The sequence below is a fragment of the Corvus kubaryi genome, unplaced genomic scaffold, assembly GCF_017639235.1.
Source record: "Corvus kubaryi isolate FWS band 111438036 unplaced genomic scaffold, C.kubaryi_AGA036_p1.0 split3-37296, whole genome shotgun sequence".
Lineage (NCBI taxonomy): Eukaryota > Metazoa > Chordata > Aves > Passeriformes > Corvidae > Corvus > Corvus kubaryi.
Window position 1 is genome coordinate 2,004,219 of NW_024582086.1, and position 22,788 is coordinate 2,027,006.

The following is a 22,788-nucleotide window of genomic DNA, read 5'->3' on the forward strand; positions in this document are numbered from 1 at the left end:
TGTTTAATTTCAGTCTTTCATTTCTGTATTTCATTTCTGAGACTGCATGCCCATTTTTTAGAGAAAAATACACTTAATACCACTGTCATCCTTGCCAGTCCCTCTCCATCCTAGCCTACAATGCTGAGGCATTGAACAGCCCAGAACCACTGTGTGTTTGTAACTTCTTCTGAAAAGGAAAGAGCTAGTTTGATTTAATTTTTATTGTCTTTATTACTATTAGTTTTGTTGATGAAAATGAGTCACTGGATTGCAGTAAATCATCTGTGAAGCTGATTGGAAGAGAATTTACTGGTTAATAATTCATAATTGCACTATCAGTACCTTACCAGAACTGGCTTTTTTTTTGCCCTTTGTAGCCATGAAGTCCTTCAGAGTAGAGTACGCTCCAGAAACAAAACTCCTTGTGATGTGTATTGTAATTTCAACATTATTTTCAGAGATCAGGAGCCATGTTTCCTGTTGGACATTGCTTAATCTTTCTGAGCTCTTTTGCCTTGTAGCTCAATGCAAGCAGGGAACATATTCACCTAATGGTCTTGAGACGTGTGAAACATGTCCACTTGGAACATATCAGCCATCATTTGGATCCAGGAATTGCATCTCTTGTCCAGAAAATACATCAACAGTAAAAAGAGGTGCCGTGGATGTCTCAGCTTGTGGAGGTTTGTAACAAAAGGGTGATGAATTTTTTTTAACTAAATATTAAAAATGTCTAAACTGTTGTTTAAACATCAGTGAATATAATCCAGTTCATCTGCCTTAGACTGTATTCTTCTTCTGGTTAAGTGTAGACCAAGCAACATTTCCTAGCAAAGTGATAGGTCATTTCCTGCTGCCAATTGCCCTCCTCCTGATTTTCAAGATGGATTCTTATATAAGGAGGAATAAAATGAGATATGTGATGGGTACCTAAATGAAAATAAAACCTTTTTCCTCACATAAGAGAAAGGAAATTGTCACTATTATCTCTCCCTCATTTTTTGTGCAAAAATTCTGAATTTTAACACAGTTTTCTCTGTAATTTGTTCCAAGAAATTCTCCTCAACTGTCTTTGACAATCTTTGCCAGAAGAATTCCCAGGGAAATAGTCTGTAAGGATACATGGTGCAAAAAAGCCTTGTCTTTGTCCTTACTCCTTCTTAAAGGAGAAAAAAATCTAACAACAACCAAAACAAACGAAGTAAAAAAACCAAACAAACAAAAAACATGTGAGAGATGCAAGGGAAGTTCCATTTAAAAGCTGCCCCCAGAGCAGCAAAAGTCATAAAATGAAATACTTTCCAGATATTTCCATAATCCTTTGAGAACAACATGGCACCTCACAGAAGATTTTAAATTGACATTTCCTAGAGTTGTGGATTCCTGGCAGATTTCATCCTGTTCCTTTTAAGCCTAAGAAGAGACTATGAGAGGAGAACAGAAAGCAATAAAAAAGAGGTGGAGGGCGGTAAGGTGGATGTGCAAGAGATCAGATTGCTCAAAAAAGGTCTTTTTGCTTTTGCAGTACCATGTCGTGCAGGCGAGTTCTCTCGTACAGGTTTGACACCTTGCTACCCTTGTCCCAGAGACTACTATCAACCAGATCCGGGAAAGTCCTACTGCTTGTCTTGTCCCTTTTATGGAACAACAACTGTTATTGGTGCCAGATCCATCACAGATTGTTCAAGTAAGCCAAATTTTCTCTGCTGGATAAAGCGAATAAAGGGACCATCTAAAGGGTAGCCAGAAGTAGTCTTAATAGAAAACATCCCACTTACTTTCTGGACAAATGCAGGCCTTTGATTTCAACCAGTGAAGTTCTCAGCTGGTTCTGCCTACTGGTGTAGCCTCTGTTTTTAAGAGTGACTCAATACCAAGGCTCAATAAACAGAATATACATATGCAGTGTGTGTGTACACTGTTTATGTATATTATACGCATATGCTATAGAGAGAAACATATATAAATACACACTAATATGTATATGCATGCATGTATCTGTATATGAAAACATAGAAAATATTTTTATATGTACACACACATACGTGTTTTAGAAATGTATGTCCTTACAAATACATATTTGTGTAATGAGAACTGTAAAATTTGCTTTTTATTCCCACAAATACACTTTTTTCAGTGTATCTCTATATGCATTACTAACATGCAGTTATAATGCCCCCATGGAATAGGGACCTTACTACACAGTGTTATTAACAGTGTTTTCATATCTTTACTATTTAGGTTTTGGCTCTACTTTTTCAGCAGCTGAGGAGAGTATAATGATGGTACCAGCCTTCCCAGAAAATATCAGCAAGCGGTACAAAGTCAGCAGTCAGGTAAAGACAAGTGTTATTTTCCAGTGTTATCTCAGGTGAAATAAAAAGCACTTCATGCAGCAGTAAACAAGTAAGACCTTTTTAAATGTAATTCTTTTGCTGACTTTATTTCCTGAAGAGATGAAAGCAATGGTTAAGAGGGGAGCACTCAAACTTTGTCATAGAAGGACTTTCATTGAACAGACAAAGTGGCATCAGCTGTCAACAATCTTAAATTCCAGTCTTGAAGCCTACACCTGATGTATGAAATAATTATTACACTTGTAGAAGAACAGTAAACCACAGGAAGAGTTTCAGACAATTTAGAAAAAGTAGATTGAGTGTATTCAGTCGTCTGAGGTCTTCCATATGCTGAATTCCAGAAAATGCAACCAGACGTCTAAGTCTCAGATGTAAAATCTTGAGTTTACATATTTTAGCACAGATACACTTGGGAGGAGGCAAGCAGAGCTCCCTTCTGTTGTGAGTACCCCCTCTGAAATAACAGGCAAGTTCTCGTGTGAAACTCGTCTAGTGACAATGTTTCTTGGAGATGCCTCCTTACCCCCACCCTCTCACCCCCAGTCGGTAACTCTTGATGAGACTGAAATCCGAATGGAATCTTGATTGAATCGGAATTTGGCATATTGTGTAAACAGGAGCAAGGTTGACTCATGACAAATTTGGCCTGAACCATTGTATAACACAGGGATAGGTGACAAACTGATCTTCTATGGTTTTAATTGACCATTTGCTCCAGGGCTTTGATGAATTCTGGTTTGCAAAAGTAGTAGAAATAATGCCACATCAGCTCACCTGATGGCCAGTAGCAGGAAGTGATTAGCTGATGTAGAAGGATGCAAAGTGGAGAACTTGCATATTATATATAGCTTAATATAAACTGTGAATCATAGCTCAGACAGTTTTGAGGGAATTTTGCTAAGTAAAAGGTAATTTTAAAATAATATTTCAGATTTGTGGTATTTTTCAATAGGAAAAAACCACAAATGGTTACCGTGCTGGGAAGACAGAGGAGGAACTAGAAGCTAATGCCGGTGACTTTTTTATCCCATCTTTCCAAAATTACTATCGGTTATACAATTTAAAACTAGAGTACTGTGTGCCAGCTTTGCTGTAATTGTATTGTTTGTGCCTTTGGCAGGTCTTCCACGAGTGTTTTCTGGAACCATGCCACAATAATGGGACATGCAAGCAATTGGGAAGTGGATATATTTGCATATGCCCCCTTGGATATACAGGTAAAAAACTTGGAAGCAGGTGGAGTAGCTAGTATTTCTTGATGCCCTTAAAATGAGGACGTATAAAGAAGTAAAGCATTTCAGTATAGCCTAACTAATTGGAATATTCATCACATATTTAGAATATATAAGAATGTAGATGCTTCCTCATATCCTTGCTGTATTATGTTGTGTTTTGCAGAAAAGCTTTTGAAAAGGATTTCTTTTAATGGAGTTAATGGATGTGAAAATCCTATCAACTTGGCAATATTTATGATTAACAAAAGCTAGAAATTTGAAGTCTTGACAGCTAATTCCACCTGTACTGAGCTTGTATTCCTCTTCAGTGTTAGCTTCCTAGTGGCTTCAAAGCAAAGAGATGTCTTACAATTCAGCTGTTTTCAAGAAGTTACTTTTGATAGGTATTGCCACTCTCTGAAACTGCTCTGTTGTCCAGTGTGCATCACACCTTTCTAACAACATTTGTCTCAGGTCTGTGTTAAAGCACAATCTAATGAGATGATAATAAACCTTAATCAATCATGTTTTCCTATATTAGGTAGTCATATCATCCACGTTTCTGAACAATTTTAAGTTTTCCTATTCTCAGTCCTTTATTTTGCATTCTAGGCTTGAAATGTGAAACACAAGTTGATGAGTGTAAATCATCTCCTTGCCAAAACAATGGAATATGCAAAGATGGCATTGGGACCTTTGTTTGCCACTGTCAACCAGGCTATTCAGGTAATTTGTTTCGTTTCATAGCTTTGCTTCAGACAGGCATCATTTCTGTGCCAAGTAAATAACACAAAGCACAAGTGCTGTGTAATTCCGTATCCACGGAATTATAACAGGAAAACAGTATGATCTACAGTTTAGAGTAAGGTTCTAGTATATGTGAATAGGTTTTGAAATAAAATGATGAGCCTCTGAGGACAGGATGGGGGAGTGTGTGTTTGTGTCTGTGTGTGTGCATGTATCCTTCTCTTTTGTGACATTTCTGGTCTGAAAGATGGAATAAGGTTTAGGGAATTAGTAAATACTAACAGGGAAAGTACTTGTGAGACTGGCTGCCCAACTAGATACAGCATTTATGCAGTTGCTTTACTGCAGCCTTGTGAATAAGTGAGTGGGCTTTTGCTTATATTTTTTCTCAGTGTTTTGAACTGTCACCTGCATGCACATGGAAGGTATTGAAATCTGCAGGGAAATTAACACACTTGAATACTTGGCCAAAGCAGCACCTGATTTCTAAATATTGAAGTAAACTATTGAGGAGATAATTTTGTGTAATCAAAAAAAAATCTTTGTGTTTTCCATTAGAAATGGTCTCCCTCACTGTTTGTGTTTATGACTATACATTTATCAACAGCAGCATTAGCTGGATGGGTTTTTAAACATTATAAAGACACACAATGGACTTTGTATCTTGATCCCAGCATCCAAATAACACAGATGATCTCTGTAACTGTTGCAGTAGAGTAGACAATCATGTAATTTTATCACCTGCTCTCGGTTACCTTTCATCCTGCTTGCAGTATGATGTTGTTCTGTTTTCCACATCAAGTCACTGCAGCATACAGTCTGTGACCATGCCTTGATCATGCCTTGTAATCCTTGCTGTTTGAAGGTCTCTTGTGCGAGGAAGACATAAATGAATGTAGCTCCAGTCCGTGTTTGAATGGAGCCCACTGTGTTGATGGCAAGAATGGTTACCGCTGCACATGCACAAAAGGGTTCACAGGTACACCTTATTCTCTTTAAGTCAGTCTCTACTCTTTCTGACCAAAAAATGTGTCTTCCTACCCTACCCAAAGTATTTCCATCTCACTGCTATATAGCAATATATATAATATATATTAATATGAATGTAACTTATGGATGTTCCTTAAATCTGTCTAATCTCTCAGACTCTCTGTAGTGCAAATGTGACTTCAGAAGGATTTACTAAGTGCTAGATCTTCAGTTACTAATTTTGCCATGAACTTGCTGCATGATGTTAAGGAACAAATAACAACATTCCCATGGGTTCAAATTGTTACTTTTAATTTTATTTAAAAATAAAAATATTAGAACTGTAGAAAAAATGGTCTATATTAAAACTACTCCCCAATCCCCTACTCTGCATTCATAGGTTTCTGTAACCAATACACATATCTGTTGATTATCATGTTGACAAAGAACTCCACCATAAAATCACGTTCAGTTTCACTGCTTGTGACATAGGGCCTCTTTCACATCAGAAATCACAGAATCATGTGTTTATGGCTTTCACATCTCTCTCTGGAGTTAAGGTTTCAGCCAAATGTCTTTTATAGTAGCTTTTCATTAGTTCCTCAGAATAGTTTCTCAGGTGATTTCCTGGTTCACCCCAAATTAGTCATGTTTAAATTCTACAGTTTGCTACATGTTATTTCTGTAACTGTTAAGATGGTTCCCATAATTCTTCTGTGTCCACTTAACCCTTGTTAGTGGAGTTAATCCCAAACCTGCATGGCTACTCTTATGTTTGCTTTTTCTCAGAAGATCAGCTGCATCCTTTAAAAAACGGAGATGTGTTAATAATCTCCATTCTTAGGTTAATTCAATCCAGAACTGTTACTTTGTTCTTTTTTTTTCTCAGGTGATCGCTGTGAAAGGGAAATGAATGAATGCCTTTCAAACCCATGTCTTAATAGGGCTATTTGTGAAGATCGAGTTGGAAGTTTCTCCTGCAAGTGTCTCCCAGGTTTTACTGGTGTCTTGTGTGAAAGAAACATTGATGAGTGTCTCAGCAGGCCTTGTAGGAATGGAGCTACATGCAGAGATGGTATCAACAGCTTCAGGTGAAAAACAGATCATTAATGTAATATAATTTGGAAAGTCAGACGTATTCTGGTGCCTCAGCCTTCTTAGATTTCTTTAGCAAGCGTTTTGGCAGCCTGATCCAAAATAAGTGGTCCCTTTATGAACTGTAAAGGAGATTTTAAAAGACAATAACATATATCCTAGTGTCTTGACTCTTAAAAAATTCCAAGGAAAACAGCAAAGAAAATGTGCAGAGTTTGAAATGTAAGTGTGGTAGGACTGCATGGTTTTATTATTGTCTTCCAAAAGATGTCCATTTTCCCAAACTTCAGGCGCTTGTCTTGCTTTCCACTGTAATAATACATGATGACCAGTTATGTACCTGGTAATACTACATTTCTATAGCTCGGAAAGACAGGGATAGCTGCACATAGTGAGACTATAGAGGTTAAAATGCAAACCCCAGTGGAAACTTTGAGCTACTTAATTTTATGCTTTAGGGTATCTGAATTCAGATCAGAAGCTACAAATGCCACTAGAAGTGTCATATCTTAGGTCACTGTATAAGTAGATGGGCCAGCTGTTAATGTCTGCATTTAGTTAGTCTTTCCCTCCCCAAAGCCCCAGCAGTTTTGATGCCTTTCAAGCACCTTGGTTTTCCAAGTATCAGAGGTTTTTGGTGTCTCTATACTGGCTTGGTTTTCCCTAAATATAAATGTGTCTGTCTGCGAAGCTGAATACCTCTCATCTTTAATTCTGTGTACCTCGGAGATGTTTTGCTCATGGCAGTGCAATGATTATGTCTCCTAGTTTCATATGAAGAAATGTAGGCTGTTCAAATATTGTACTGCATTGTATTGTCTAGAAGTGATTTTACACAGCTAATAGAATGCAAGCGTGCTTAAGAGGAATGACCAAAACAAAACTCCATTAATTCTGTAATATATCTTCTGTTGATTTTTTTTTAGTGTTATGATATACCATTCTCATTGGCAGATCTTGCCTCATAGCCAGAATTCTTTGTTATAATAGCTGTCACCTCTGAAGTGTGCTTCTCTACCTCCATAGGTGTCTCTGTGTGACAGGGTACACAGGACTGAACTGTGAAGTGAACATCAATGACTGTGACTCCAGTCCCTGCTTAAACCAAGCCACCTGTGTGGATGCCTTGAACTCGTACGTTTGTAAATGTCCCCCTGGCTTTACAGGCAGCAGGTGTGAAACAGGTACACAGGACTAAGTCTCAGAAAAAGGTGCCTTGACTAAGTCTCTGTGCAAGATTTGAACTGGCTGGGCTGCTTTCATACAGCTTCCCCAGAAAGTAGCTAGGGTGGTGGGACTGTGAGAGAATGAGTGAAGTCTGTGTGGCTGCAGCATTAATAATTGCAGAAAAGTAACAGCGTGTGTCTGTGTCATTTCTCTTTTCTAAGGCATGGTTCTATCTTTTTAATACCCAGTAGGTCTATTGAATTTAATTTGTAGTTGTTGTGTGTGTCTGAGTTAAGCAGCTCTTTCTGTTTCTTCTATTTTGTATAGGGCTTTGCATCACAGGGTTCGAGATTAGTATGTGGTAGTCTCAGCTTCAGAAGTCCTAAAGGCATCAGGTTCCCTACAGGCAAAAGGGTATCAAGTTTGCTATAGCCAGGCGGCAAGAGTCACAGGACGACTTCCTGTGGGATACTGGAGACATCTGAACAACAAGGCGGAAATCTATTTGTCTTTTAGAACCTTTCCCTAAATATTATAAAGTCGTATACTAGTAGCTGGTGACTCTTTAAACAGAAGCCATGTTGATTTCACAAAGACAGTAGAAGACATACAGGACATTTACCCCTGCCATCCTATGTCAGAGTTTAACACCCACCTTTCAGGAGAGCTCCACTTGATAACATAACATGTAGCATCCTTGTAAAGCATGTCACTGTGCATTGAACAGCAGCACAGAAGTGCTGTCCCATACCAATGCAGTGTATTGCAGTAAGTCCAGAACAGGAAAAATCTTCGGTTGTTTTGGGGTTTTTCTTCAAAGCTTGATTAAATGGAACCAGCTGATTATACCTCTTTAGGTTGCTGGATGGTAGATGCTAGTTGGATATGTCACTTCAGTGATAGAGGACTGAGAAGAAAGGTTCATGTTCATTGTTAGATAATCAGCTTCTTTTTCAGTTATTTGTCTTCAAATGCTGTATTCTAGCCTTGGAAAGCTCTGTATGCTGGCTGATGTTAGACTGCCAAATGTTCTTTCTACCTGTATTCAATTTAAAATGAATATTTTTTGTAGAAGGGCTTCATTCCACTTTATTGCATTTGCTTAGATTTCATTTAATTCTTTTTCTGTTTGTGTGAATAGTGTTCTGAAAATTCTTTGTCTTTGCTGCAGAACAGTCCTCTGGTTTCAATCTTGATTTTGAAGTCTCTGGTATCTATGGATACGTCATGCTTGATGGTGTTTTACCGTCTCTTGGTGGCATCACCTGCACATTCTGGATGAAATCTACTGACACCACAAACTATGGGACTCCCATTTCTTATGCAGTGGAGAATGGAAGTGATAATGCATTTCTTCTGACTGATTACAATGGGTAAATCACAGTTCTGCTTTTCTATAGCTTACAAATGTCTTGGATTGATAAAGGAAGTGTAGAACAGAAGTCTAAGTTTTGCCTACTTTGGGGTAGAAAAATCTGCATCCAAACTCCCTTGACAGAGTTGTATCTTTGTTTTGCTTTTCTCCTTGCTTTGTTTCCATCACTTTTTGCTCTGTAGAAGAGTAATGGCAAGAGAGCAGTGAATTTAGAAGACAATTTTTGTGGACTACATTCACGTCTTATCTAAATGGCTTGTTGAGACAATAAGTGGATTAAATGGAGCTCAGCACTCAGAGTACTTCTAGCATGATTCTAAAAGCAGAGTATGACTTGTACTTTTACAAAAGCAGAGTATGACTTGTAGTGTGACTCCAAACTCAACAGGAAAGTTTAAGAATTCACTATGTAGCCATGACTTGAGCCTTTATATTTTGTTACAAAAACATGTTACTTATTTCACTATGCTTTGCATATGATAACCAATTTCCAAGTCATCTGGGAGAGAGATACCATCTGTGATGATCTTTCAAGAGAGGTTTCTCATATGATACAGTCACAGTTACCTTGTTAGTCAAATAACATTTATTTGAGTCATGGGGGACAGACCACGCTTGTAAAGTTGCTGCATGCAGCTGAGTATGCCTGTGTCTTCCTTGCATGCAGCTGGGTTCTTTATGTGAATGGGAAAGAGAAGATAACAGACTGTCCTTCAGTGAATGATGGAAACTGGCATCACATTGCGGTCACATGGACATGCACGGATGGGGCATGGAAGGTGTACATCGATGGAAAACTGTCCGATGGAGGCAGTGGGCTCTCTGTTGGATCAAAGATCCCTGGTATGCTTCATTCATTTTATACCACGTCTGTTGCCTTCATTCTGTTTTTAGTGCAGAATATGCAAGAAAATTTTTATTTAGGTGTTTTTAGTAGATGTTCACATTTTCAGCATTTATGAAAAGCTCATGTTTGCTGTTCTTTTTTGTGAGGACAGTTCCCCTCACTCGGCATCACTGAGGACAAAATGCGCCATTCTGGGATAAATTAGTAGGTAACTTCTTTTATGGACAAAGCAGTTTAGTCCACAAAGGAACCTGTGCAGACCAAGTTCTGGAATGGCTTTGTGAGAACAAGTTTCTCACTCAACAAAATTAAGTTTATCTGGCATTTTCCTTACATATGTGTGTTCAGAGTTGATTAGCCTAGCCTTCTCCTGTTCTTTTCAGTCACCTATTTAAAGTTATCTTTGTATTTTTTTCCTAACAAGGTGGGGTTTGCTCTTTCATTTTTTTCCTGTGATCAGTCATCTATAGAGTCATATCAGAGGACAGGAAAAGAAGTATCTTCAGCATTGAAGAGCTAGAAAAAGCCTGGTGTTATGTGGCTGCAAAGAGAGTCTGGTTTGATACTGTTTGCATACTGCTATCCAAATTTACATGGAGCTTCAAAAGACTATTTTATTAAAATAAAAAATTAAATACTGAAACATTTTAGTCCATGTGCCTTATGCTTCCTCCTGTCTTTCACAATTACCTTGGAGTTCTCTAAGACCTCAGGAAGAGTACTGCCACCATTACTTTCTGACCTTGTCCACATACCCTATGATGAACAAAATGCATGTTCACATGTTACTGGTCAAGGAGAGGAAATTTAACTTGTGCACCATGTCTCAGAGCATTGACTACCGTCAGTGTGCTTCAGAGGGTATGGAATCACATTTGACCTGTACGACTTTGTAAGCTTTTGTTTAAAGCAGGAAATGTAAGTTAGTACTGTAAAATATGCCCCACCTGCTCAAAACTGCATTTTAAATTGCGGCCATAGGTGATTTCTGTTCCTATATGTATTTGACAGTCACTTCCAAATTGTTATGTTGACCTACCTCAGCCTAGCATAAGGCTTCCCAGAGGTTTTGCTGAGAGAGTTTGTTGAAGGTGGGTGGTCTTCACTGCAAAACCCTAGTAACACAGGGTACAAAAAGCTTTGTTTTGCTTAGTTTTTAATCTTCTTATGGGATCCCTGCTGTAAGGCTTTGTTTCCCACCCGTCTTCAAATTCTGAGTTTAGGTGGTGGTGCACTTGTGCTGGGTCAAGAGCAAGATCAAAAAGGAGAAGGATTCAACCCAGCTGAATCTTTTGTGGGCTCCATCAGCCAGCTCAACATTTGGGACCATGTACTTTCTCCACAGCAGGTAAATCCTTACTGCAGTGTTCGACCAGAGGGCTCTGAGCATAGGATGAACATTTGAGAAGGCATTCCAAGTTAGCATATTGGGTAGACCTCTACTCCCTCAGAAGTCAGTGGGGACTAGATGGAGTTCTGACTTAGGGTAATAAGCTCAATGTAGTAAGTAAAGTCGCTTTAAGCAAAACTAAGTCTGGTAAAATCAACACTGAGTCATCTTCTATTTCGATTGAGCCTTTCTGTAGTATGTGGCTTCAAAACAGAAAGGAAGTCATGCATGAAAGTTAACAGTACTGCTAGAAGAGAGAAAAATCCAATGAAGCAAGCTAAGCACTTGTTTTACAGACCACATACAGTTTCCTTATTCTGCTGTGTGAAGGCACTGTTAAAACTTCAGAGGGGAGACTTCAGAATTTCTGTCAATGCATTAGACACTGAAAAATCTGGTCTATATAGTCTCAGGAAAAGTCTGAAAGGGCAGGATAACTGAATATTGAGTTAAATCTAATCAGGTACAAAAAGTAAAGGCTTGGCAGCACTAAACTTCCACTGAGTTAAAAGTTAATAAAGATTTAAAGGCGTCTTCAAGGACAGTGATCCCTCAACTTTTCTGGGACACAAGCATCAGTGCTCAGTTATCCTCTGATTGGAATTTGTTTCTCTATTCCTAGTTGGCACCTCCTACTTCCATCTATGACTACTGGTTGTGTCTCCCACCGTGGGCTGCTGTAGAAGCCTGACTCTATGTACTTTATAATCTCCCCATACACACTGGAGGCTGCTGTGAGGTGTGCCCATAGCTGCTTCTGCTCTAGGCTGAACCAGCCTCTCCTCCCAGAGCAAATGTTCCATCCCATCCCTGAACTTGTTCCAACTTGTCAATGTCTTTCTTGTCATGAGGAGGAGCCCAAAATGGAATGCAGTACTCCAGATGTGATCTAACAAGCACTGAGAAGGAATAATTCCTTCCTTCGTTCTCTTCGTTCTCTCCCTGTTCACACAGCCAAGGATGCTGTTGGTCCTCACTCTTTGCACAGTGCACAGCTGGCCAGTACTCAGCTCACTGCCTGCCAGAGTCCCTAAGTCCTTTTCCACAGAGCTGCTCCTGCTCTTGGCTTTCCCCAGACTATATTGTTCAGAAGGTTTTTCCTTCCCATTTTTACTTGTTGAATTTCGTGAGGTCTGGGTTGGCCCTTTACTCCAGCCTGTCAAGGTCCCTACAGACACAACTCTGTCCTTGAGCACACTGACTAGTGATATTATCACCAACTTGATTTTATCTGCAAACCTGATGACAGTGCTCCATCACCACTTTCTGCTCATTAGCATTTCAATACTGAAGGTCAGAAGTGTTAAATTTTTGATAACACTTGAACAGCAAAGACAAATGTTTAAAGTTAGAGGCATTTCTTTGGGGAAGAGTCTTTGGATTAGAAGATTCTGCTCTCCTGATTTTTCTTAAAGTTGTACCACTAATTGGTGGTTTGTAGCTGTTTGTTATCCATGATCCAAATAAGAAATAATAACATGAACAGAAAAAACAGTAAAGCAGAATCCTTGCTTCCAGCATCCAGACGTCTCCTCTGTTTCTCCTTTTTTTACTACTTTGCCTCTCTTCGAGGTTTAAAACTACCCAACCATCTGCTACTCTTCTTGGCTTTTAGGGTCACCAACTGTTGCATTGCCAAGTCAGATCTTCAAGTCTTTGTTCACTAGCAGTTTTGAAGCTGATAAGCATACGTGTGATTTTTACAGGGCACACTGGTGAAGAGTTTTAAGTGCGATTTTCTTTAGCTTTCTCAGTAGTTTCCCCTTTAATGACAGATCTGATTGAATTCCCACTTGGTTCAGATGCAATAGAATTAGGACAGGGAAGAAAATCCTGCCATTCATTTATAGTATTCATATTACTCATCTGAAAAGACAGATGTGACACCAGACAGGAAGCTAAGCCAAGTAAGCTTCCTATAAAATTTTTACCTCTTTCATTTCAGAGCTTGGAATAGTAAATTGCAATTGTAATCTGTTATCATTAGGTGTGTTCTGGCCAGCTGGAACTATTCATTAAGTCTTACCTTCCTATTCTCAGCCATAAAGGAAAGCAGGGTGACAGAATATGTTGCCTAGTGAATAGAGGAGGGTGGAATCTAGTCTTTAAGATTTTTCATTGCATGCTTTAGTTGCTTATTCACTTGCACATTAATTTTATCTAGGTAAACCAGCACTCTGGTTGTTTTGTTGAATTGACAGCAACAGAAATATGAGTAGTGTATAGGGAACTGTGAGGTCCTTTCTGGCCCTCCCATTCTCCATCATATGGCTTGAAAGGGCTGATTCTCAAACTTGTATTTCCCACACTGGAAAGTTTTTCATGCAGATTCCTTGCAACTTGTTTGCAGCCTTTGGCCTAAGCAGTTTCCATTGGAACAGATAGCTGAAAAGAGAACTTTGAAATGGCCTCAGAATAAACAGTGAACACTGGTTTCTTCTCCAGCTATACTGACTCTAGAAGAGTCCAATCTGCCTCACGGAGTTCAGAGTAGGGACAATATGAGAACAAATCACTCCAAAGTTCATTATGTACCTTTCTTTCTCACTAGGATAGACACTGTAGAACATTATTCTTGGTAGCTGATTGCATCCACTGGAAACTTGACAGAAGCCAATCACCCATATGAGAAAACTTTTCCATCAGAGACATATGACCAGATCTTCTCTCAAGATACTAATCTGCTGTTGATCTAATAATGTATTTCTTTCTTCCCTCCTGTACTTAGTTGGCCTGTATAGTTCCTGTTTCTATACTTGGTTAGTTATGTCCCTGTCCCTCTTTGGTTGGGCCTTGCCTGCAGTATTTTAGAGAGTCTAGTTAATTCAGTTCACAAAACTTGTGTTCTGGAAACAACTAATTGCCTTATGAAGCTGCTCCTCTTTGTGTTTCTGTCCCTTAAATCTGATGCAGTGCTAGCAGTTTTCAGAATGCAGATCTTGAACATTAAGTCCCTTTTGGCTCCTATTTGACATTTTCTGCAAATAGATAAGTGTTCTCTTCAGGTTGCATCCTCATTACTGTATTTTTATGAGATGTAGATGCATTTTTCTTTTACACTAACAAATGCAGTTGGGTCTCAAGAGCTGTCTTCAATACTGTGTTTGTATGTCAAGTAGTCCTTCAGGTAGTGACTCAGCACAAACTGTCCATAGCTAGATGGCTTATAAGAACAGAATAATAAGTACTTCAGTCAGGAACCTCTTGTGCTAGAAAGGATGAACATTACTTGCTCAAGTATCTGTTCTAGTGTTGCATGCACGTATGAAGGGAATATCTTTTTTCTTTAATATTCTTTTCCTACACTGTCCTTAAACATCACCTAACCAACTGTTTTAAATCCATAGGTAGAATCTCTGGCTACATCCTGTCCAGAAGAACTGCAAAAAGGAAATGTACTAGCCTGGCCAGATTTCCTGCCAGGAGTTGTTGGAAGAGTGAAGATAGATTACAAGAGTATATTTTGTGCTGGTTAGAATTTTACTTCCTAGAACCCATTTTTTCTTGAACAATACTATAAAATTCTTTTATGGGGTCAACTATGCTATCTTGCAGCCTTTGTCCTACTAACATTGAGTAAATTATTCTGATAAGTTGACAGTTAGAACATGCCATCCCTCATTCCTCAAATTCCAGGGGTTTGTAACAAAAGTTCATTGAAATCTCTGACAAAGATTTATTGCTTCCTGAATTGAGATGGGAAAATAGTGAAGATGGTATTGGATCAGAAAAAAAATTTCCTGCCTTTTATCCTAAGAGTAATTGTATGATATTGAAATACTTGCTACCTCCTTGCTTCTTTTCCTGCAGATTCCTTTTCTGATTTTATATGTTGATGATTCTCAAAACCCTTTGGACCCAAGTGGGATGTAGCATGCAAAACATTTCCCAAAGCTTTTTCCTGGATAAACTTATACAGGATCAAACAATCACATAACCAATTTATTCATTTTAGCACGTAGCTGTAGCTCTTACTGTATGCATGTATTTTGTTCACAGATTGCCCATCTTTGCAAGGATCCATACCACATCTGCGGGCCTCTTCTGCTGATTTAAAGCCAGGGTCAAAAGTGAGCCTTTCCTGTGACCCAGGATTCCAGATAGTAGGAAACTCTGTTCAGCACTGCCTTAACCTGGGACAGTGGACACGGCCTTTTCCCCGCTGTGAAAGTGAGTTGTCTCAATGGGCTGGCAGGATTAGGAAGCCCTAGCATTTATTTGGCTCCTATCACTATTCATGGCCTGTTTATTTCTGCAGCTATCATGCACTTGAATCTATCCATGTTACAGCATATACATGTATGCTTAAAACTATGCTCATGTTTTGCTGAGCAGAAACTATATCATGATCAGGTTCTTACATGTTTCTCAGTCAGTTTCTAACACCCATGGGAGAAATTAGTCCATTTGAATCAGCTGTCAGGTACTTTCCTCCTCAGTGGCATTAGGAGTGTGGAAGATACACAGGAAATGCTAGAATATCTCTGTGATTTTTAAATGTCACTGAGAATGGCTGGTTTGAAGTAGAAACCTTGGCTTCAGTAAGTTAAGAACTAATTTCTTTAAAGGCAGCAGATATTTCTGTTAGAACTTGGCAGTGCTCCAAGATTTACAGGATTTCTTCAAAGAAACTGAGTTGTATGCATTCAGGCTGCCAAGTTTCTTTTGATTATATGATTCCTGCTCCTGCCTTTTTCTTTCCTTTGGTCCTCCTCTTTTGTGACTGCAGTTGCTTGTGTTGGAGGTGATTACGTTTTCCATTTCAGCATAATAGTAAATTGGATTCAGAAGTAGATATTGCATAATCCTAGAATTTATATGTAATTTGGAGAAAATCATCAAATTTGTTAAAAATGTCTTTAAAATAATGTGATTTTAATACCTTCCTCTTTATTCAGTTGTTTATAGCACAAGTCCACAGTCTCATCTTCTGTTTAAAGAATAGCATGCCTGTGAGGATTTACCCAAAAGCAAGTCCTGCTGGGCAGAAGGAAAGTTCACTGACAGAGACAGCTTTGCGTTTTTTTGGTGTGTGATCAGTGACAAACCACCAGAATCCTGACAGTGTTTCTGATTTCTCTGTATTGGGCCAAGCAGTTTTACCAACTGAGCACAGAACTCAGAGCAGGGCTGACCTGCCACAAACAGGCTGAGGGAATGAAGGCCAGACTCACCCACTGGCCTTTATTTTAAAGGTACCTGTTCCACGAGTATCTGATGAGTGAAAGTTGTTTGAAGATATCTATTTCCTGCATAAAAAACTGCAGGTTTATACTAGTGGTGTAGGCCTGAAAAAGTACTGATTGAATCAGGCTCAGTGGAATCACTGTCTTCACCCACCAGGATCTTTTCCTCTTGCTGGTGCTAAATATCCCCAAACCCACAGATGCCTGAGAGCCTGTCTTTGTTACAGGCTCTGCAGCTCTATTCCTCCACAGCAAGCACTTGGCTTCCATTACTATAGGCTTTAAATACTTGTTGTGTGATCCCTGCACACAGCTAGGGAACAAGGACTTCCTATAAGCCGTGTAGCTACAAAGATGAGCTGTGCGGCTGTTGGAATAAGTTCACGCCTTTTTGATTGAGATAAAGAAGCACACAAGCACCTCTGCTAGAATAAATAGAAACCTCTGGAAGGCAGGTACAGGGATGCCTTCTGCTGGCGTAACTGGGATCAGACAGGCTTATTTATTATTGTCAAGCTAAGAGATGCCCGGGGTTCTGTGTGAGGTCAGTTCCAATCTCTCCATCATTCATGCACTTCCTGATCTCAGGCCAGTACCATAACTCTTAGCAGTGTCTGTTAGCTACTTTTGCAATGTTTGAACACAGTAACACTGAGCTTGCTTTTCAGCAAAGGGAAATAACAACAACGTCAAGCAAGACAAACTCAGTTTTCCTTTTTCTTTGTAACTCACCAAGGATCATTTCTTATCAGAAGTATTCTGTGACTGAAGGGCATCTACTCAGATCTCAGCCACAGATGTCTCCTCCAAAGCTAGCAAAATTTTCTTAGCAGGAGCTGGAGAGTCCTGCTAAGTCTCTTATTGACAAACGCCCACAAAACAAGACCCTCCACTAGACCTGGAATTGAGTAGCTGCTTCAGGAAAGGACTGGGCCCTATTGCTAATGGGATTGTACAGCTGCAGGGGCAAAATATGCAGTAGTGGTTCTCATGTGGAATTATTCTGAAGATGATCTGTGTTTACTCCGCTAATGCCTGTGCCCTCTTTTCACCCATGTTGCAGGAATCAGCTGTGGAGTGCCTCCAACTTTAGAAAATGGCTTTTATTCAGCTGAGGACTTTTTTGCTGGCAGTACTGTTACCTATCACTGCAACAGTGGCTACTATTTGTTGGGCGAATCCAGGATGCTCTGCCTGGACAATGGAAGCTGGAACAGCATTTCACCATCTTGCCTTGGTAAGAGGTGCCATACATTTGGCTGCATGCTCTGAGACCTTACACTTCTCCTGTGCCCTTAGGTTTGAGTGGACATTCATTCTGAAATTGTGAAGGCTGACCACTGTCCCAGAATCATAATCCAAAATGTTCACTTTTCTGAAATACGATGCTCAGCCTTATGTGAAACCAAAACTACATTCTGCCATCTTTCTCTGTCCATCCTCCAGTATGTCCCACATCCTGCATTTATCAAACATATACAAAATTATATACATAATAGGCCTGCATTGCACTCCCAGCCTTTCTCCTTCCATGTCCTGCAGTGTTGCATTCTGTGCTTTTAACCTATGCATTTTGTTGTGCTTCAGTATGCTGTCAGTGTCCTATGCTCTCTGACCAGGTGTTTTTAGATATTTCACACATGGAAATTGTAGTATTTAATATCAGATTTACTCACCTGAAGACAGTAGATGCTGCACAGGATTTCTGGTAAAGTAGAGTGATACAAAATGTACTGCATAGCACAATACAAATAAATTCAAGTTACTTAACAAAATACAGCAATTGCAACATACAGTTTAGGCACAATTCCAATGTGTTTTCCATTATCAAGCTTTATAATATGTTCACCATCATGATGTTGCACAGTAGCTGGGAATGAACATGTGGGTTAAGGTCAGCTCAAGCCCATTGCTAGTTGTCTTTATACCTCATGTTGACCTGAGCCACATACTCATTTCCACCCCTCCATGCTGGTCTGGCTAACTCAGGAAGACATTCACACTCTTTAATGAACTCAAGGAGAAGCATTTACAGTGCCAGTTGATCCACTCTACTGTTGATTGATGTCTGTTGAAAAGAAAGGCCACCTTACTGTCTCCTTAGTCCCCAAGCTTCATGGACAGATTACCTTTGCCAGTGTTTTCTGAGCCCTTTTCCACTGTGGGGCTTTTTGGTGAGTCACACATGCCTGCCAGCAAGCAGCTGCAGCATTGAGAAGGCTGGGAATGCACTTGTGGACACAGCTCATGCAGTTGCCACGCTGTAACTTACTTGCTGGTCATCTGGGTCTGATGGACCAGGTGCAGTGACGCAGCTTAAAGGTGAGACAGGCTGGCATTGTGCTGTGTACAGAGGAGTAGGTGTCACTGGTCTTGCAGGGCCATGTCTCCAGCAGACCCCTGCTGGGATCCGCTAGTTAGTTGTACTTGGATCGCTGCAGTCTTAGTCATGCCTCAAATGGGAGTTGCACAGTAAAAAACTGGCAAGATCTATGTTTGATTTGACTCCTAAGCTTTTGTAGGTGCAGCACAGAATTTTTTCAGTCAAGATAAGCAAAAGAAAAGCCAACAGTCTTTTGGTTCTGCCAAAATTCACTTCGGAGTAGGTTTCATCTGGTTTCATAGCATCCTGTCCAGCAGCACTCCTTCAGAACCTACAAACATCATCACAGGTGTTTCAAGGCTGTCCAAATAGTTCAACCTCTATGCAGTAGGAGTCATGATGTTCAGAAGGAAAAAGCCTGTACCCCACCTTCCAGCTTGCCTTGTCTCTCATAAAGCAGGCTAATGGGAAAATGAAAACAAGAGTGAATTTGGCACCCTGGCCCACCTTTTACCTTTCTGACTCATGCTTCAGGGAGCTGCTAGCAAAGCCTGGTACATCTATGCCCTGAAGCATTCCTTTTGTTCATTAGGGTCTGATTCACAGTGTACTTCCAACTCATTGGAAGTCTCTTGCCTAACAAGATGTTACAGAAGAAGTAGTCATTCCACTTGTGCTGTGGTAGCACTTTGCACTTTCCTGGTACTTTTGTAATTGGCAACTGTTTTGGTATCAATGTGCAGGTGTCATCCTGCATGTCAGAAAGAAACTCCTTTTCTTTTCAATGTGTTGTGGTCTTTTCACACTGATCTGACTCATCCAGCAGTGAAGAATAAACACTCCAAATCAATAAATTGTCTTGCCTTTTTAACCAGTGGGGTTTTTTCTGGAAATGGGCAAAGAACCAAAGCTGTGTGTCTGCATGGTATACCTGGATCAACGGTATTTAGATGAAGATTTGTTCTGATGCCTTGAAGTGGCTACCTGAAAACAGAGGCTAGACAAGATTAAGAGAATAAAAGCAGGTATTTATTTGTAGGGCCTTTAAAGGTACACCCTGGGCAGTCAAAAGCCTCCAAGGGGCTCCACCCAAGATGGACCCTGGGTCACGGGTTTTTCACACTTTTATAAGTTTGGTTCATTTGCATATCAGGGTTAATTCTCCAATTATAATTTCAGGTAGTGATGTAATTACCCCAAGTTTGCTCCTCCTGTCAGAGGCTTTAGTTCACATATTTTGGGGCCTGGGACAACAAGGTGTCCTTGAGTTCAGGCCCAGAGAGGGTTTGTTATGTCTAACCAGCATGAGAGAACAGCAGCTAACTGGCTGTATGAAATTTCAGAGTTATATACTAAACAGGACAGGATTTGAAAAATACAAAAGTTCAGACTTAAGGCATCAGTTCTACCTTTCTCTAACAGTCTGAAACAGGCACATTTATACAGGGAATAATCCCTGATACCAGCACTTTTCAATTAGGCACTTTGAAATTGACTCTTTGCAATTTTGACTCATTGTTCATATACCAAGGACATTTCCTTCCTGTCAAGATTAAAAGATTCTATGAGGTATTCAGGAGTGAGGGATTTTTTTTTTTTTGCTGCATAGTACCAAACTACATGGATCATAAATTATCAATTGCAATTTTTAGGTGTGTCTTGGGGTGACTTTATGATGTGTATCCCATATCGCTGCCCTATGCCCAGAAACTAATTTTTGTACCTTTCTATGCCTCTAAACTGAGCCTGAGAGGGGGAAGGAAAAACTGAGCAAAACTTTTTCAAAGCAGTTTGCAGCTTGTTCAAGGTCACACAGAGATAGAGACTTTTCTTTCAACAGCGGCAGGAGAGCGAGAGGGAAGGGAAGCGCCCGGCTTGCTTTTCTTTCCAGCCACCTTTTGGCAGGCTTTTTTCCTCAGCTCCTTTTCCTCCAGAGACTTGAACTTTTGTTTTCCTGGGACTTCGTTTTTTTCCTTTTCTCTCTGCTGGATTGTTTCAACATCAGAGCACATCAGGAGGACTTTCCACCAAGCACAGAGGGCCTGGCCCTGGGCCAAGCCCCAGCTCCAAGGAGACCAAAGGGAGGACTCTGACACTTTCCCAGGCTTTTTCTCCACAGTGAGAGATTTTATTATTTAGCATCATTATCCCTTTTCCCATGTGTTTGTTAAATAAATAGTTTTTATCTCTTTCATTTTCCCTTGAGGAAAATTTATTTTTTCCCAAACCTGGTGGGGGAGGGTTGGTTGTAACCTGCCTTCTATCAGAGGATATATTTCTAAATTTGCCCAAACCGGCACAAGGTGCTATTATCATGTAAGTAGTTAATTATAATAACTAATATATTTTGAACTAATTTTAACATTTCTGGCAACTGCAGGCTCTTCTCAGGCCTAGTCTAATTCTCTTCATCAAAGATGGGGCTCTAATATTTTCAGAGCATTTCCCCTCTTGGCTGAGATTTCCTGTCTTATAAGTAGGAAGGTTGAGATATAGAGGATTTCTCAAGCAAGAGTTTAATGCAAGAATCCTTCCTCAGAGTGTCTGCCCAGACTAGTAGTAACAATAGTTACAATATCTGTTCTTTTGCAGTTTGGAAACCAGATACTTTCTGTGGAAGTGGTGGCTGAAGGTTAATAAGATTTATCTCTGGTTTTCTCATGTTGTGCAGTGCTGTAGAACAAGTTATAATTAAAATGATAATAAAACTTTACAGTGAGTTATAGATATTTGTTTAAATATTAAATATTTTTACCAGAGGATCAAAAATGTGATTGCAGTAAGAGTGGTTTTTAATTATACTACTAAAAGTAATTCCTCTTGACTGTTAGTAAGACAGAAATTTAAAGCAAGTGCTCGCTACAAATAGCACACTAGAGACGTGTGTTTTGTGGGTTTGTTTTTTGCAGATGTTGATGAATGTGCTGTTGGATCGGACTGCGATGAGCATGCATCTTGTCTCAACACAAATGGATCCTATGTCTGTACTTGCGTCCCTCCCTACACAGGAGATGGTAAAAAATGTTCAGGTATGGGAAAGAAAAACATCAAGCTAGCCTTTCCAAGATTCTGTATAGGCCAGTATCCTGCCTCCCACAGTGAAAGACAGCTGCCAATAACTGATATCTAGGATGGGCCTGCTTTCATCTCCAGGTCAGTTTATTCTGGATGAGGCTGTGATAAAGTGTCTCCTTTTGTTTCTTGAAAACTCACCTCTCCATATGGGTACAGCAGTCATTGGGATGCTGCTCCAAGACACACACACATCCAAAATCCTCTTCCACATGGAGCACAAGACCTGGGAAGGCCACAGTGTTTCACTTCTCAGAGCAGAGCTGTGCGGTGAAGAAATATTTTAATACAGGTTTCTGAGTAGGGCTAGAGCTGCCTGTGGAAACATCAAACAAGGTAATTCTGGATGAACATAACAAGACAGTGGCATAGGTTGGGATAAAAGGTAGCTGGGCTGTTTTCATGTTCAGGGAGGGACATGCTGGAATGGGCTTTCCCTCACTGAGGGAAAAATGACTGTAAGCTCTGTTTGCTTCTGATGATGTATGCAAACTCAGTTAGAGAAGGCTCGTCCATGTCAAGGTTAGCTTACTTGCATGAGCCTTCAGTGTCTGTCACTTACTTATAAAGCAAAGAAAAGGCTGTAAGCTACTTAAGAGTGTTTTCCATGTCCTTTGCCTTCCTACTTTCAGCAAATTCCCAAGGATATCTCCTGCAGCTTATTTGTAAAACCTGACACTTAATTATATTATTCGTCGTTTCCCTGTTCCTCCTCAGAACCCGTGAAATGCCGTAATCCAGGAAATCCAGAGCATGGCCATTTATATGGGGATTCTTACAGTGTTGGCAGTCAAGTAACATTTTCCTGCAAAGAAGGGTTCCAGCTGACAGGAGTGGCAAAACTTACTTGCATGGAGTCCGGAGAGTGGAGCCACCCAATACCCTATTGTGAAGGTGTGGTTCCCGGGGAGAATGCATGTGGAAATGTGACTTTATCATTAGAGAGCGGGAAGGGACAAAGCAGTAGTGAAGAGCCTTTAGAGACCGTGGGAGCTTATGAAACCCTGTCCTAGCAGATCTGGATCTCAGTGTTGAAGTCTTTGTTTTCTTAAGACATAAGCACA

At 39.9% G+C, this 22,788-nt stretch overlaps 1 protein-coding gene across 3 annotated transcripts in view; it reads left to right on the forward strand.

The window, feature by feature from the left end:
• The window catches only part of SVEP1 (sushi, von Willebrand factor type A, EGF and pentraxin domain containing 1), a 120,729-nt gene that overhangs the window by 63,508 nt on the left and 34,433 nt on the right, over positions 1-22,788 (forward strand). For all 3 annotated transcript variants that reach the window (XM_042015336.1, XM_042015337.1, XM_042015335.1), the window contains exons 18-33: positions 504-665; positions 1,508-1,669; positions 2,224-2,318; positions 3,460-3,556; positions 4,166-4,279; positions 5,166-5,279; positions 6,159-6,360; positions 7,391-7,548; positions 8,703-8,904; positions 9,574-9,749; positions 10,977-11,101; positions 14,491-14,614; positions 15,143-15,313; positions 17,393-17,566; positions 21,562-21,681; positions 22,442-22,618. In XM_042015336.1, coding sequence (XP_041871270.1) covers positions 504-665; positions 1,508-1,669; positions 2,224-2,318; positions 3,460-3,556; positions 4,166-4,279; positions 5,166-5,279; positions 6,159-6,360; positions 7,391-7,548; positions 8,703-8,904; positions 9,574-9,749; positions 10,977-11,101; positions 14,491-14,614; positions 15,143-15,313; positions 17,393-17,566; positions 21,562-21,681; positions 22,442-22,618 — 2,373 coding nt within the window. The remainder of the gene's footprint in view (positions 1-503; positions 666-1,507; positions 1,670-2,223; positions 2,319-3,459; positions 3,557-4,165; positions 4,280-5,165; positions 5,280-6,158; positions 6,361-7,390; positions 7,549-8,702; positions 8,905-9,573; positions 9,750-10,976; positions 11,102-14,490; positions 14,615-15,142; positions 15,314-17,392; positions 17,567-21,561; positions 21,682-22,441; positions 22,619-22,788) is intronic.